The sequence below is a fragment of the Oncorhynchus masou genome, chromosome 5 (assembly GCF_036934945.1).
Source record: "Oncorhynchus masou masou isolate Uvic2021 chromosome 5, UVic_Omas_1.1, whole genome shotgun sequence".
NCBI lineage: Eukaryota > Metazoa > Chordata > Actinopteri > Salmoniformes > Salmonidae > Oncorhynchus > Oncorhynchus masou.
This window is the reverse complement of record NC_088216.1, coordinates 8,623,624-8,640,999: the sequence shown is the minus strand read 5'-3', so window position 1 is coordinate 8,640,999 and position 17,376 is coordinate 8,623,624. Positions and strand designations below refer to the sequence as shown.

Here is a 17,376-nt window from a genome sequence, read left to right as displayed (position 1 = left end):
GCCTGAGAACACACTTAATGTGTTGTAGATATGTGGTAGTAGAGTAGAGGCCTGAGGACACACTTAATGTGTTGTAGATATGTGGTAGTAGAGTAGAGGCCTGAGGACACACTTAATGTGTTGTAGATATGTGGTAGTAGAGTAGGGGCCTGAGGACACACTTAATGTGTTGTAGATATGTGGTAGTAGAGTAGAGGCCTGAGGACACACTTAATGTGTTGTAGAGATGTGGTAGTAGAGTAGGGGCCTGAGGACACACTTAATGTGTTGTAGATATGTGGTGGTAGAGTAGGGGCCTGAGGGAACACACTTAATGTGTTGTAGATATGTGGTAGTAGAGTAGAGGCCTGAGGACACACTTAATGTGTTGTAGAGATGTGGTAGTAGAGTAGAGGCCTGAGGGAACACACTTAATGTGTTGTAGATATGTGGTAGTAGAGTAGGGGCCTGAGGACACACTTAATGTGTTGTAGATATGTGGCAGTAGAGTAGAGGCCTGAGGACACACTTAATGTGTTGTAGAGATGTGGTAGTAGAGTAGAGGCCTGAGGACACACTTAATGTGTTGTAGAGTTGTGGTAGTAGAGTAGAGGCTTGAGGGAACACACTTAATGTGTTGTAGATATGTGGTAGTAGAGTAGGGGCCTGAGGACACACTTAATGTGTTGTAGATATGTGGTAGTAGAGTAGAGGCCTAAGAACACACTTAATGTGTTGTAGATATGTGGTAGTAGAGTAGAGGCCTGAGGACACACTTAATGTGTTGTAGATATGTGGTAATAGAGTAGAGGCCTGAGGGAACACACTTAATGTGTTGTAGATATGTGGTAGTAGAGTAGGGGCCTGAGGACACACTTAATGTGTTGTAGATATGTGGTAGTAGAGTAGAGGCCTGAGAACACACTTAATGTGTTGAAAATATGTGGTAGTAGAGTAGAGGCCTGAGAACACACTTAATGTGTTGTAGATATGTGGTAGTAGAGTAGGGGCCTGAGGGAACACACTTAATGTGTTGTAGATATGTGGTAGTAGAGTAGAGGCCTGAGGACACTTAATATGTTGTAGATATGTGGTAGTAGAGTAGGGGCCTGAGGACACACTTAATGTGTTGTAGATATGTGGTAGTAGAGTAGGGGCCTGAGGGAACACACTTAATGTGTTGTAGATATGTGGTAGTAGAGTAGAGGCCTGAGGACACTTAATATGTTGTAGATATGTGGTAGTATAGTAGGGGCCTGAGGACACACTTAATGTGTTGTAGATATGTGGTAGTAGAGTAGGGGCATGAGGACACACACTTAATGTGTTGTAGATATGTGGTAGTAGAGTAGAGGCCTGAGGACACACTTAATGTGTTGTAGATATGTGGTAGTAGAGTAGGGGCCTGAGGACACACTTAATGTGTTGTAGATATGTGGTAGTAGAGTAGAGGCCTGAGGACACACTTAATGTGTTGTAGATATGTGGTAGTAGAGTAGAGGCCTGAGGACACACTTAATGTGTTGTAGATATGTGGTAGTAGAGTAGAGGCCCGAGGGACACTTAATGTGTTGTAGATATGTGGTAGTAGAGTAGGGGCCTGAGGACACACTTAATGTGTTGTAGATATGTGGTAGTAGAGTAGAGGCCTGAGGGACACTTAATGTGTTGTAGATATGTGGTAGTAGAGTAGGGGCCTGAGGACACACTTAATGTGTTGTAGATATGTGGTAGTAGAGTAGAGGCCTGAGGACACACTTAATGTGTTGTAGATATGTGGTAGTAGAGTAGAGGCCTGAGGGACACTTAATGTGTTGTAGATATGTGGTAGTAGAGTAGAGGCCCGAGGGAATACACTTAATGTGTTGTAGATATGTGGTAGTAGAGTAGAGGCCCGAGGGAACACACTTAATGTTTTGTAGATATGTGATAGTAGAGTAGAGGCCTGAGGACACACTTAATGTGTTGTAGATATGTGGTAGTAGAGTAGAGGCCTGAGGACACACACTTAATGCATTGTAGATATGTGGTAGTAGAGTAGAGGCCTGAGCACACACTTAATATGTTGTAGATATGTGGTAGTAGAGTAGGGGCCTGAGGGAACACACTTAATGTGTTGTAGATATGTGGTAGTAGAGTAGGGGCCTGAGGACACACTTAATGTGTTGTAGATATGTGGTAGTAGAGTAGAGGCCTGAGGACACACTCAATGTGTTGTAGATATGTGGTAGTAGAGTAGAGGCCTGAGGACACACTTAATGTGTTGTAGATATGTGGTAGTAGAGTAGAGGCCCGAGGGACACTTAATGTGTTGTAGATATGTGGTAGTAGAGTAGAGGCCTGAGGACACACTTAATGTGTTGTAGATATGTGGTAGTAGAGTAGAGGCCTGAGGACACACTTAATGTGTTGTAGATATGTGGTAGTAGAGTAGAGGCCTGAGGACACACTTAATGTGTTGTAGATATGTGGTAGTAGAGTAGAGGCCCGAGGGACACTTAATGTGTTGTAGATATGTGGTAGTAGAGTAGAGGCCTGAGGACACACTTAATGTGTTGTAGATATGTGGTAGTAGAGTAGAGGCCTGAGGGAACACACTTAATGTGTTGTAGATATGTGGTAGTAGAGTAGAGGCCTGAGGGAACACACTTAATGTGTTGTAGATATGTGGTAGTAGAGTAGAGACCTGAGGACACACAATATGTTGTAGATATGTGGTAGTAGAGTAGAGGCCTGAGGGAACACACTTAATGTGTTGTAGATATGTGGTAGTAGAGTAGAGGCCTGAGGACACACTTAATGTGTTGTAGATATGTGGTAGTAGAGTAGAGGCCTGAGGACACACACTTAATGTGTTGTAGATATGTGGTAGTAGAGTAGAGGCCTGAGCACACACTTAATATGTTGTAGATATGTGGTAGTAGAGTAGGGGCCTGAGGACACACTTAATGTGTTGTAGATATGTGGTAGTAGAGTAGAGGCCTGAGGGAACACACTTAATGTGTTGTAGATATGTGGTAGTAGAGTAGAGGCCTGAGGGAACACACTTAATGTGTTGTAGATATGTGGTAGTAGAGTAGGGGCCTGAGGACACACTTAATGTGTTGTAGATATGTGGTAGTAGAGTAGAGGTCTGAGGACACACACTTAATATGTTGTAGATACAAAGCTCAAAAAAATAAAGGGAACACTTAAACAACACAATGTAACTCCAAGTCAATCACACTACTGTGAAATCAAACTGTCCACTTAGGAAGCAACACTGATTGACAATAAAGTTCACATGCTGTTGTGCAAAAGGAATAGACAACAGGTGGAAATTATAGGCAATTAGCAAGACACCCCCAATAAAGGAGTGGTTCTGCAGGTGGTGACTACAAACCACTTCTCAGTTCCTATGCTTCCTGGCTGATGTTTTGGTCACTTTTGAATGCTGGCGGTGCTTTCACTCTTGTGGTAGCATGAGACGGAGTCTACAACCCACACAAGTGGCTCAGGTAGTGCAGTTCATCCAGGATGGCACATCAATCCGAGCTGTGGCAAGAAGGTTTGCTGTGTCTGTCAGCGTAGTGTCCAGAGCATGGAGGCGCTACCAGGAGACAGGCCAGTACATCAGGAGACGTGGAGGAGGCCGTAGGAGGGCAACAACCCAGCAGCAGGACCGCTACCTCCGCCTTTGTGCAAGGACGAGCAGGAGGAGCACTGCCAGAGCCCTGCAAAATGACCTCCAGCAGGCCACAAATGTGCATGTGTCTGCTCAAACGGTCAGAAGCAGACTCCATGAGGGTGTTATGAGGGCCCGGCGTCCACAGGTGGGGGTTGTGCTTACAACCCAACACTGTGCAGAACGTTTGGCATTTGCCAGAGAACACCAAGATTGGCAAATTCACCACTGGCGCCCTGTGCTATTCACAGATGAAAGCAGGTTCACACTGAGCATATGTGACAGACGTGACAGAGTCTGGAGACGCCGTGGAGAACGTTCTGCTGCCTGCAACATCCTCCAGCATGACCGGTTTGGTGGTGGGTCAGTCATGGTGTGGGGTGGCATTTCTTTGGGGGGCCGCACAGCCCTCCATGTGCTCACCAGAGGTAGCCTGACTGCCATTAGGTACCGAGATGAGATACTCAGACCCCTTGTGAGACCATATGCTGGTGCGGTTGGCCCTGGGTTCCTCCTAATACAAGACAATGCGAGACCTCATGTGGCTGGAGTGTGTCAGCAGTTCCTGCAAGAGGAAGGCATTGATGCTATGGACTGGCCTGCCCGTTCCCCAGACCTGAATCCACATCTGGGACATCATATCTCGCTCCATCCACCAACGCCACGTTGCACCACCGACTGTCCAGGAGTTGGCGGATGCTTTAGTCCAGGTCTGGGAGGAGATCCCTCAGGAGACCATCCGCCACCTCATCAGGAGCATGCCCAGGCATTGTGGGGAGGTCATACAGGCACGTGGAGGCCACACACACTACTGAGCCTCATTTTGACTTGTTTTAAGGACATTACATCAAAGTTGGATCAGCCTGTAGTGTGGTTTTCCACTTTAATTTTGAGTGTGAATCACAAATGTGTGATTTTGTTATCAGCACATTCAACTATGTAAAGAAAGTATTTAATAAGAATATTTCATTCATTCAGATTTAAGATGTGTTATTTTAGTGGTCCCTTTATTTTTTTGAGCAGTGTATTTGGTAGTAGAGTAGGGGCCTGAGGACACACACTTAATGTGTTGTAGATATGTGGTAGTAGAGTAGAGGCCTGAGGACACACTTAATGTGTTGTAGATATGTGGTAGTAGAGTAGGGGCCTGAGGACACACACTTAATATGTTGTAGATATGTGGTAGTAGAGTAGAGGCCTGAGCACACACTTAATATGTTGTAGATATGTGGTAGTAGAGTAGAGGCCTGAGGGTCCACACTTAATGTGTTGTAGATATGTGGTAGTAGAGTAGAGGCCTGAGGGTCCACACTTAATGTGTTGTAGATATGTGGTAGTAGAGTAGGGGCCTGAGGACACACAATATGTTGTAGATATGTGGTAGTAGAGTAGGGGCCTGAGGACACACACTTAATGTGTTGTAGATATGTGGTAGTAGAGTAGAGGCCTGAGGGAACACACTTAATGTGTTGTAGATATGTGGTAGTAGAGTAGAGGCCTGAGGGAACACACTTAATGTGTTGTAGATTTGTGGTAGTAGAGTAGAGGCCTGAGGGTCCACACTTAATGTGTTGTAGATATGTGGTAGTAGAGTAGGGGCCTGAGGACACACAATATGTTGTAGATATGTGGTAGTAGAGTTGAACTTTTGTTAAAATGTTTAACTGCCTTAGTTTAGCTGGACCCCAGGAAGAGCAGGGAGGAATCCATCATAAATACAAACACAAAGACTTGTGCCACTTACTTACTTATATAATCGTTGACACTTTGCAATAGTGTTACTGGAATTAAATTCCTACATGTTTTATTTACCCAATTAATTTTTTGTGTGTTTTTTTTGCCTAAAATGGACAGAGACCAGTCTCAAAATCAATCAGCAGCGTATATTCTCGAGAGTACTGAACATGAAACATTTTACAACGGGTTATAAACTGAAAATGACGTCATTAGTCTTCGTACCGTCTCTTCTCCACACCAGTACAATGGCTGTATAGTTCTCAAGCCTTCCCACATCGTCTCCCACCAATTTAGATCATTTATGACCGAGCCAAGGTCTGCCTGTGTAGATAAGCATTCTAGCCAGTCTGACGATAAGCTCATTCATTTCTACCAGTCATTGTTCTAATTCTTGATTATATTTACACACATTATATTCAGTACTAGGATTAAAAGAAAATTCATACATATACAGTAACATAATTAGTATTCTGATTAGTCAGTCCTGATTGAAATGTATACATAATTAGTCATTATTGATTAAAAAAAATCCCTTAACAAATAGAAAATCGAATGATGAACAAGAGGGTTTATACTTATCAAATCAATCAAAGCTCATCAAAACCAAATAGACAATTTTAAATATTTAATCTGATATTAGACATGATCATGTCTCAAAATGAAAAAACAAACAAAAGTAAACCTTTTTTCTGGTTTCATACATACAATTTGATTTCACGTGGCATGAAATAAAAACACAAATGATCAGTCAGAAACACAAGTCAGAACACAGCCTCTCTATTCTCTCATGTGATTTCAGGTCCTCTGACTGGGAAAATGTCTTTCCACACTGAGAGCAGTGGTATGTCTTCTCCTCCTGTGTATGTATTCTTTCATGCTTATTCAGGTGCCTTAACCAATTAAATCTTTTTCCACACTGGGAGCAGTGGTAGGTCTTATCCCCTCCTGTGTGTGTCCTGTCATGCATAATCAGGGCTTCTAACTGGGAAAACCACTTTCCACAGAAGGAACATTGGTAGAGCTTTTCCTTTTTGTATGTGTGTATTTGCTCATGCGATTTCAGATTGCTTAACCTCAGAAAACTCTTTCCACAATGAGAACATGTGTTAGACTTCTCTCCAGAGTGCATTTGCATATGACCTTTGAGGCTCGTTAACTGCCTAAAACTCATTCCACAATGGGAACAGTGGTAAGGCTTTTCTCCTGTGTATTCTCTCGTGTAATTTCAGCTGTTGCGATCCTCTAAAACTCTTTCCACAGTAGGAACAGTGGTAAGGTTTCTCACCTGTGTGTATTCTCTCATGCATTTTCAAGGCCTTTAACATTGAAAAAGCAATTCCACATTTGGAGCAGTGATAAGGCTTCTCTCCAGAGTGTATTCGCTTATGACTTTTCAGACTCCCTAACTGAGTAAAACTCTTTCCACACTGGGAACAGTGGTACGGCTTTTCCCTGTGTGTATTCTCTCGTGTAATTTCAGGCCCCCTGGTCCGGAAAATGTCTTTACACACCGAGAGCATTGGAATGGTTTTTCCCCTGTGTGTATTCTTTCATGCATTTTCATGACATTTAAATATGTAAAACTCTTTCCACACTGGGAACAGTGGTACGGCTTTTCCCCTGTGTGTATTCTCTCGTGTAATTTCAGGACCCCTGGTCGGGAAAATGTCTTTACACACTGAGAGCATTGGAATGGTTTTTCCCCTGTGTGTATTCTCTTATGAACTTTCAGTTCTGTTGACTCAATAAATCTCTTACCACACTGAGAGCATTGGTAAGGTTTATCTCCTGTGTGTCGTCTCTCATGCGATTTTAGGTTACGTAAACGAGTAAAACTCTTTGCACACTGAGAGCAGTTGTAAGACTTCTTCTCTGCGTGTGTTCTCTTGTGGTTTTTAAGATTCCCTAAATGGTTAAAACTCTTTCCACACTGGGAACAGTTGTAAGACTTCTTCTCTGCGTGTGTTCTCTTGTGGTTTTTAAGATTCCCTAACTGTGTAAAACTCTTTCCACACTGAGAGCATTGGAATGGTTTTTCCCCTGTGTGTATTCTTTCATGCATTTTCAAGACATTTAACCATGTAAAACTCTTTCCACACTGGGAACAGTGGTAAGGTTTGTCTCCTGTGTGTATTCTTTTATGTATTTCAAGGCTCCATAAACGGGTAAAACTCTTTCCACACTGGGAACAGTGGTGTCGTCTCACTGGTTCAGACGTCTCTGGTTCCTCTGAGTCGGGTCTCTCTTCTGCCAAAGACAAACAGAGTGGTTAAAACAGGGAGACCTGAATGAAATCTCCACATACATTTTAGTCATTTATCAGACCCTCTTATCCAGAGAGACTTACAGGCAGGTGCTCTTCCTCACTATGGGTCATCCTTCTACAGTAGAATACCCATACAGGGGGATTCATCACTATGGGTCATCCTTCTACAGTAGAATGTCCATACAGGGGGATTCATCACTATGGGTCATCCTTCTACAGTAGAATGCCCATACAGGGGGATTCATCACTATGGGTCATCCTTCTACAGTAGAATGCCCATACAGGGGGATTCCTCACTACGTGTCATCCTTCTACAGTAGAATGCCCATACAGGGGGATTCATCACTATGGGTCATCCATCTACAGTAGAATGCCCATACAGGGGGATTACTCACTACATGTCATCCATCTACAGTAGAATGTTCATACAGGGGGATTCCTCACTATGGGTCATCCTTCTACAGTAGAATGTTCATACAGGGGGATTACTCACTACATGTCATCCATCTACAGTAGAATGTTCATACAGGGGGATTCCTCACTATGGGTCATCCTTCTACAGTAGAATGTTCATACAGGGGGATTCCTCACTATGGGTCATCCTTCTACAGTAGAATGCCCATACAGGGGGATTCCTCACTACATGTCATCCTTCTACAGTAGAATGCCCATACAGGGGGATTCCTCACTACATGTCATCCTTCTACAGTAGAATGCCCATACAGGGGGATTCCTCACTACATGTCATCCTTCTACAGTAGAATGCCCATACAGGGGGGATTTGTCACTATGGGTCATCCTTCTACAGTAGAATGCCCATACAGGGGGAGATGAGATGATAATGAAGCAATACAGAGCCTGTTCTTCTATTTATAGCTGGTACATTACATTACATTACATACAGCTATTTAACACCACCAGTTAGTCCTGCAGTAAGGGTACATTACATACAGCTATTTAACACCACCAGTTAGTCCTAGCAGTAAGGGTACATTACATACAGCTATTTAACACCACCAGTTAGTCCTGCAGTAAGGGTACATTACATTACATACAGCTATTTAACACCACCAGTTAGTCCTAGCAGTAAGGGTACATTACATACAGCTATTTAACACCACCAGTTAGTCCTAGCAGTAAGGGTACAATACATACAGCTATTTAACTCCACCAGTTAGTCCTGCAGTAAGGGTACATTACATACAGCTATTTAACACCACCAGTTAGTCCTAGCAGTAAGGGTACATTACATACAGCTATTTAATACCACCAGTTAGTCCTGCAGTAAGGGTACATTACATACAGCTATTTAACACCACCAGTTAGTCCTAGCAGTAAGGGTACATTACATTACATTACATACAGCTATTTAACACCACCAGTTAGTCCTGCAGTAAGGGTACATTACATACAGCTATTTAATACCACCAGTTAGTCCTAGCAGTAAGGGTACATTTCATACAGCTATTTAACACCACCAGTTAGTCCTAGCAGTAAGGGTACATTACATTACATACAGCTATTTAACACCACCAGTTAGTCCTGCAGTAAGGGTACATTACATACAGCTATTTAACACCACCAGTTAGTCCTGCAGTAAGGGTACATTACATACAGCTATTTAACACCACCAGTTAGTCCTAGCAGTAAGGGTACATTACATACAGCTATTTAACACCACCAGTTAGTCCTGCAGTAAGGGTACATTACATACAGCTATTTAACACCACCAGTTAGTCCTGCAACTTTTTCCGAATTAACTCCATAATATCGACCGAAACATGGCAAACATTGTTTGGAATCAATCCTCAAGGTGTTTTTTCACATATCTCTTCATTGATATATCGTTCGTGGAAGCCTGCTTTCTTCTCTGAATTCCATGGAAAAATACGTGCAGCTGAGGTTTGCGCACCAATTTCGGCGCAGGACACCGGGCGGACACCTGGTAAATGTGGTCTCTTATGGTCAATCTTCCAATGATATGCCTACAAATACGTCACAATGCTGCAGACACCTTGGGGAAACGACAGAAAGGGCAGACTCATTCCTCTCGCATTCACAACCATATAAGGAGACAATGGAAAACGGAGCCTCAAAAATCCTGCTCATTTCCTGGATGCCGTTTCATCTTGGTTTTGCCTGTAGCTCACGTTCTAGGGCACGCACAGAAAATATCTTTGCAGTTCTGGAAATGTCAGAGTGTTTTCTTTCCAAAGCTACCAATTATATGCATAGTCAAGCATCTTTTTGTGAAAAAATATTGCGCTTAAAACGGGCACGTCTTTTTATCCAAAAATGATATAGTGCCCCTAGAGTTTCAAGAGGTTTTAATGAAGTAATACAGACCACATTGAGAGTAATATATATTTCATCAAGGTTTTATATAGTCTATTGGTTTCTCTCTTTTCATTGGCAGAATCCTTCTTCAGTGTTATGATATTCATAACATCCATATCCACCAGTCTATCTTCCTGTCAACTAACAGAACTCTGCTGGTTGTCCTGGTAACAGATACCAGTCGGCAGATCTATTGTATTTGTTGAAACTAAACTACAGCACTTACTTTGATGAGTCAAATCTGATCCTTTCTTCTCTTCTCCTCCTCTCACAGTTCCACTCAGCCCCGTTGTTTTCCTGCAGTCCACCAGCAGCACAGACAACCTCTTCATACCCAGCAGTAAGGTGCTACCGGGAGAGGCATGACACGGGGACTCCGGGAGGGAGGAAGGGCTAGCGTTGTCCTAGTAACCATAAAGAGGGGACACAGACACATATCGTTATGGATGCTGATGTCACTGTTGTCATGAAGTGCTTTACAGAAACACAGCCCAGACCCAGATAGAGCAAGCTGTATGCTAGACCAGACCAAGCTGTACCATCTGGTGTTCTGATCTGGAGAGACTCTTCTCTTCCTCGTCAGCATCAGGATGTTGTTGAGGCTCCGCAGAGGATCCACGAAAGTCATGTCTCTCTCCTGTGTGAACGAGAACATCAAACAGGTGGTAAACTTATGATCTTCTATTATAATCACAGAGTCTTACAAGAGGCATTAATATCTCTAAACAGGGCCAAAATGTCCACTTTCATCATGATTTAAAAAAATATTGTTTATGATGCAAATGTAAAAGGGTCGTTCCACTAAATGGGTGCATTTTTTCGTCCATTTCGATATTTTAAGTAGAAATGATGTACCAATATTGAATTTTAAAAGCCTGTTATATTAGATGAGGTGCACTTTAATATCGACCACATGGAGAAATCAATACATTTCATTTAAAAGTCCCAAAAATATATGAACCAATGGCAGATTGCCCCTTAAACATATCCAACAGTACTGAACAACATATTCAAGTGTAGAACTTTAGTAGAATCACCGTTAAAAAACCCACATTAGTTCAATAACGGCATAGTTTGTGCCCCTGTTTTTAAGACAGTACTCACTGGTGTTAACAGGATCTTCAGTCTCCTCCTCCTCGTCATTTATTGAAATAGCCTCCTCTTCCTCTTTTACTCCAAAAGGTTCCTTCTCTTCTTTCAATGTAATATCCACCTCTTCTTCCTTTTTTATTCTTAAAGCTTCTTCCTCTTCTTCTTTTACGATGATGTTCAGCCCTCGAGCTTCTTTCTCTGAATAGCTTAGTGAGCTCATGGTCGGGATGCTAGCGAGATAGTTAGCATTAGCGTTTAGCCTCGTACAGTAACGTTAACAATAAGAACAATATCTTAGTGAGCTCATGGTCGGGATGTTAGCTAGATAGTTAGCATTAGCGATTAGCCTAGTGCATTAACCTTAACAATAAGAACAATATCTTAGTGAGCTCATGGTCGGGATGTTAGCTAGCTAGATAGTTAGCATTAGCGTTTAACCTTGTGCAGTAACGTTAACAATTGAACAAATCAGACAATTTCATTTAACAAGCAAATACCTTTTTTTCAACTAGTCAATACGTAAAACAGAATAATGTTTAATAAACACTGACATTGATATTAACAAGACTGGTTTAATGTGCGCTACCGAAGTGGTTGAATCAGTAGTCTTTTACTGCCGTTGAAGCTTTCCGTCCACTAGATTATACGTCACACAAGAAACATCACCTGAAAGCCTCTCATCGCCATCTGCTGACTGGAGTGGGTAACGCAGATTGGTAAAATCTCCATTCCATAATGTATTCTGGCGAACAATGTCATAAGAAGTCATTTAAAAACAACCAGATGTTGTGTTCTCTTTTACTTCATACAGCTAATACTTTCCTCCAGGGCTGACCTTCCCATTTAGGCAACAAATTGTCGTCGGCCACATAATTTTTTTTTTTTAAATGGGCCAAGACACATGGCTAACAACACATAATTGGGGTGGCTGCTAGCCTAGTGGTTAGAGCATTGGCCTAGTAACCGAATCCCTGAGCTGACAAGGTAAAAATGTGTCATTCTGCCCCTGAACAGGCAGTTAACCCACTGTTCCTAGGCTGTCAATGAAAATAATAGTTTATTCTTAACGGACTTGCCTAGTTAAAGGTAAAGTAAATCTGCCCAAAAACAATGAAAACTTCTCTCACCAAAAGGCATATTGAGGTGAGTGTTGGTGCCCACTTTGGACAGATAGGACTCTACCTGTGTAGAGCACATGCCCCTTTACCCTTCCTGTCTCTAAAGTGCCTCTCTATTGGCCCAGCGTCGTTCGTGGTTAGGGGAAGGTTTGGACCCAGCGTCGTACGTGGTTAGGGGGAAGGTTTGGCCCAGCGTCGTACGTGGTTAGGGGAAGGTTTGGCCCAGCGTCGTACGTGGTTAGGGGAGGGTTTGGCCTAGTGTCGTTTGTGGTTAGGGGAGGGTTTTGCCCAGCGTGGTTAGGGGAGGGTTTGGCCCAGCGTCGTTCGTGGTTAGGGGAGGGTTTTGCCCAGCGTGGTTAGGGGAGGGTGTGGCCCAGCGTGGTTAGGGGAGGGTTTGGTCCAGCGTGGTTAGGGGAGGGTTTGGCCCAGTGTCGTTCGTGGTTAGGGGAGGGTTTGGCCCAGTGTGGTGAGGGGAGGGTTTGGCCCAGTGTCGTTCATGGTTTGGGGAGGGTTTGGCCCAGCGTGGTTAGGGGAGGGTTTGGCACATTGTCGTTCGTGGTTAGGGGAGGGTTTGGCCCAGCGTCGTTTGTGGTTAGGGGAGGGTTTGGCCCAGCATGGTTAGGGGAGGGTTTGGCCCAGCGTGGTTAGGGGGAGGGTTTGGCCCAATGTGGTTAGGGGAGGGTTTGGCCCAGCGTGGTTAGGGGGAGGGTTTGGCCCAGCGTGGTTAGGGGAGGGTTTGGCCCAGCATGGTTAAGGGAGGGTTTGGCCCAGCGTGGTTAGGGGAGGGTTTGGCCCAGCGTGGTTAGGGGAGGGTTTGGCCCAGCGTGGTTAGGGGAGGGTTTGGCCCAGCGTGGTTAGTGGAGGGTTTGGCCCAATGTGGTTAGGGGAGGGTTTGGCCCAATGTGGTTAGGGGAGGGTTTGGCCCAGCGTGGTTAGGGGAGGGTTTGGCCCAGCGTGGTTAGGGGAGGGTTTGGCCCAGCGTGGTTAGGGGGAGGGTTTAACCCAGCGTGGTTAGGGCATGGTTTGGCCCAGCGTGGTTAGGGGAGGGTTTGGCCCAGCGTGGTTAAGGGAGGGTTTGGCCCAGCGTGGATAGGGGAGGGTTTGGCCCAGCGTGGTTAGTGGAGGGTTTGGCCCAGTGTGGTTAGGGGAGGGTTTGGCCCAGCGTGGTTAGGGGAGGGTTTGGCCCAGCGTGGTTAGGGGAGGGTTTGGCCCAGCGTGGTTAAGGGAGGGTTTGGCCCAGCGTGGTTAGGGGAGGGTTTGGCTCAGCGTGATTAGGGGAGGGTTTGGCCCAGTGTGGTTAGTGGAGTGTTTGGCCCAATGTGGTTAGGGGAGGGTTTTGCCCAGCGTGGTTAGGGCATGGTTTGGCCCAGCGTGGTTAGGGGAGGGTTTGGCCCAGCGTGGTTAAGGGAGGGTTTGGCCCAGCGTGGATAGGGGAGGGTTTGGCCCAGTGTGGTTAGTGGAGGGTTTGGCCCAGTGTGGTTAGGGGAGGGTTTGGCCCAGCGTGGTTAGGGAGGGTTTGGTCCAGCGTGGTTAGGGGAGGGTTTGGCCCAGCGTGGTTAAGGGAGGGTTTGGCCCAGCGTGGTTAGGGGAGGGTTTGGCCCAGCGTGGTTAGGGGAGGGTTTGGCCCAGCGTGGTTAAGGGAGGGTTTGGCCCAGCGTGGATAGGGGAGGGTTTGGCCCAGCGTGGTTAGGGGAGGGTTTGGCTCAGCGTGATTAGGGGAGGGTTTGGCCCAGTGTGGTTAGTGGAGTGTTTGGCCCAATGTGGTTAGGGGAGGGTTTTGCCCAGCGTGGTTAGGGGGGGTTCGGCCCAGTGTGGTTAGTGGAGGGTTTGGCCCAGCGTGGTTAAGGGAGGGTTTAGCCCAGCGTGGTTAGAGGAGGGTTAGGCCAAGCGTGGTTAGGGGAGGGTTTGGCCCAGCGTGGTTAGGGAGGGTTTGGCCCAGTGTGGTTAGTGTAGGGTTTGGCCCAATGTGGTTAGGGGAGGGTTTGGCCCAGCGTGGTTAGTGGAGGGTTTGGCCCAGTGTGGTTATTGGAGGGTTTGGCCCAATGTGGATAGGGGAGGGTTTGGCTCAGCGTGATTAGGGGAGGGTTTTTCCCAGCGTGGTTAGGGCATGGTTTGGCCCAGCGTGGTTAGGGGAGGGTTTGGCCCAGCGTGGTTAAGGGAGGGTTTGGCCCAGCGTGGATAGGGGAGGGTTTGGCCCAGCGTGGTTAGTGGAGGGTTTGGCCCAGTGTGGTTAGGGGAGGGTTTGGCCCAGCGTGGTTAGGGGAGGGTTTGGCCCAGCGTGGTTAGGGGAGGGTTTGGCCCAGCGTGGTTAGGGGAGGGTTTGGCCCAGCGTGGTTAGGGGAGGGTTTTGCCCAGCGTGGTTAGGGCATGGTTTGGCCCAGCGTGGTTAGGGGGAGGGTTTGGCCCAGCGTGGTTAAGGGAGGGTTTGGCCCAGCGTGGATAGGGGAGGGTTTGGCCCAGTGTGGTTAGTGGAGGGTTTGGCCCAGTGTGGTTAGGGGAGGGTTTGGCCCAGCGTGGTTAGGGGAGGGTTTGGCCCAGCGTGGTTAGGGGAGGGTTTGGCCCAGCGTGGTTAAGGGAGGGTTTGGCCCAGCGTGGATAGGGGAGGGTTTGGCCCAGCGTGGTTAGGGGAGGGTTTGGCCCAGCGTGGTTAAGGGAGGGTTTGGCCCAGCGTGGATAGGGGAGGGTTTGGCCCAGCGTGGTTAGGGGAGGGTTTGGCTCAGCGTGATTAGGGGAGGGTTTGACCCAGTGTGGTTAGTGGAGTGTTTGGCCCAATGTGGTTAGGGGAGGGTTTTGCCCAGCGTGGTTAGGGGGGGTTCGGCCCAGTGTGGTTAGTGGAGGGTTTGGCCCAGCGTGGTTAAGGGAGGGTTTAGCCCAGCGTGGTTAGAGGAGGGTTAGGCCCATCGTGGTTAGGGGAGGGTTTGGCCCAGCGTGGTTAGGGGAGGGTTTGGCCCAGTGTGGTTAGTGTAGGGTTTGGCCCAATGTGGTTAGGGAGGGTTTGGCCCAGCGTGGTTAGGGAGGGTTTGGCCCAGTGTGGTTATTGGAGGGTTTGGCCCAATGTGGTTAGGGGAGGGTTTGGCTCAGCGTGATTAGGGGAGGGTTTGGCCCAGTGTGGTTAGTGGAGTGTTTGGCCCAATGTGGTTAGGGGAGGGTTTGGCCCAGCGTGGTTAGGGGAGGGTTTGGCCCAGCGTGGTTAAGGGAGGGTTTGGCCCAGCGTGGATAGGGGAGGGTTTGGCCCAGCGTAGTTAGGGGAGGGTTTGGCTCAGCGTGATTAGGGGAGGGTTTGGCCCAGTGTGGTTAGTGGAGTGTTTGGCCCAATGTGGTTAGGGAGGGTTTTGCCCAGCGTGGTTAGGGCATGGTTTGGCCCAGTGTGGTTAGGGAGGGTTTGGCCCAGCGTGGTTAAGGGAGGGTTTGGCCCAGCGTGGATAGGGGAGGGTTTGGCCCAGCGTGGTTAGTGGAGGGTTTGGCCCAGTGTGGTTAGGGGAGGGTTTGGCCCAGCGTGGTTAGGGGGAGGGTTTGGCCCAGCGTGGTTAGGGGAGGGTTTGGCCCAGCGTGGTTAAGGGAGGGTTTGGCCCAGCGTGGATAGGGGAGGGTTTGGCCCAGCGTGGTTAGGGGAGGGTTTGGCTCAGCATGATTAGGGGGTTCGGCCCAGTGTGGTTAGTGGAGTGTTTGGCCCAATGTGGTTAGGGGAGGGTTTTTCCCAGCGTGGTTAGGGCATGGTTTGGCCCAGCGTGGTTAGGGAGGGTTTGGCCCAGCGTGGTTAGGGGAGGGTTTGGCACAGCGTGGTCAGGGAGGGTTTGGCCCACCGTGGTTAGGGGAGGGTTTGGCCGGAACGTCCTTGTCCCATCGGGCTCTAGTAACTCCTTGTGGCGGGTCGGGCCAATGCACGCTGACTTCTGTCGCCAGCTGTACGCGTTTCCTCCTACACATTGGTACAGCTGGCTTCCTGGTTAAGCGAGCAGTTTGTCAAGAAGCAGTGTGGCTTGGCGGGGTCGTGTTTCGGAGGACTCAGGGCTCTCGACCTTCGCCTCTTCTGAGTCCGTATGGGAGTGGCAGCGTTGGGACAAGACTGTAACTACCAATTGTAGAGAAAAAGGGGCCTTTGTAGCAAAATATCAGTGTTGTTAAACTCTGGATGTCTTGATTTCATTGTATGTTTTTAAACTGTGGACGTCAGTGGGCATAGCCTGAAATATTTATTTATACATGTTTTATTTAATATTGCTCCATTGTCTCTTAGCATGTGATGTATGTGCTCCATTTTCTCTTAGCATGTGATGCATGTGCTCCATTGTCTCTTAGCATGTGATGCATGTGTTCCATTGTCTCATAGCATGTGATGCATGTGCTCCATTGTCTCTTAGCATGTGATGCATGTGCTCCATTGTCTCTTAGCATGTGATGCATGTGCTCCATTGTCTCTTAGCATGTGATGCATGTGCTCCATTGTCTCTTAGCATGTGATGCATATGTGCTCTATTGTCTCTTAGCATGTGATGCATGTGCTCCATTGTCTCTTAGCATGTGATGCATGTACTCCATTGTTCACATGACCCATGCATTTTACACTGCGTGGCTTTAAGAGAATAGTATTATCACTATCTAGAGCAACTTGTTAGTGCATCCATCTTAAGGTAGCTAGGTGAGACAACCACAACAGTGCCATTTTTGAGATCTGGGAAAAATGTGATTTTTTGTGTGTGTAGTTACCCTTTAATTGAAGTGCCACCATTGGAATGCGTGTGTTGCAATGGGAGTATTTTTAAACAAAATAATGAAGACATTAGCACTAGCATTAGCACTAGCATTAGCACAGTCTACCTGAAGACATTAGCACTAGCATTAGCAATGTCTACCTGAAGACATTCGCACTAGCATTAGCACAGTCTACCTGAAGACATTAGCACTATCATTAGCACAGTCTACCTGAAGACATTAGCACTAGCATTAGCACAGTCTACCTGAAGACATTAGCACTTAATGTGTTGTAGATATGCCTTAGTTTAGCTGGACCCCAGGAAGAGCAGGGAAGAATCCATCATAAATACAAACACAAAGACTTGTGCCACTTACTTACATACATAATCGTTGACACTTTGCAATAGTGTTACTGGAATTAAATTCCTACATGTTTTATTTACCCAATTAATTTGTTTTTTTTTGCATAAAATGGACAGAGACCAGTC

The 17,376-nt window shown here is 46.5% G+C and overlaps 1 protein-coding gene across 1 annotated transcript; it reads right to left on the bottom strand.

Annotated features, from left to right (window-relative positions):
• Positions 1 to 6,782: 6,782 nt before the first annotated feature.
• Positions 6,783 to 11,690, bottom strand: LOC135525831 (gastrula zinc finger protein XlCGF57.1-like). The gene is made up of 4 exons (XM_064953751.1): positions 11,088 to 11,690; positions 10,523 to 10,620; positions 10,210 to 10,387; positions 6,783 to 7,627 (listed from the first exon to the last, which is right to left on the bottom strand). Exons 1-4 carry the CDS (start codon positions 11,293 to 11,295, stop codon positions 6,783 to 6,785), a joined length of 1,329 nt encoding a protein of 442 aa, XP_064809823.1. The 5' UTR covers positions 11,296 to 11,690.
• Between the last annotated feature and the right edge of the window lie 5,686 nt (positions 11,691 to 17,376).

What these genes read in the sequence shown, in the direction of transcription:
- LOC135525831 (XM_064953751.1), bottom strand. Translation starts at nt 11,295, where the DNA reads ATGAGCTCACTAAGCTATTCAGAGAAAGAAGCTCGAGGGCTGAACATC. An exon ending in TGAAGATCCTGTTAACACCA is followed by an intron (nt 10,621 to 11,087) that starts GTGAGTACTGTC and finishes TCGTTCACACAG; the next exon opens with GAGAGAGACATGACTTTCGT. An exon ending in CCAGATCAGAACACCAGATG is followed by an intron (nt 10,388 to 10,522) that starts GTACAGCTTGGT and finishes TATGGTTACTAG; the next exon opens with GACAACGCTAGCCCTTCCTC.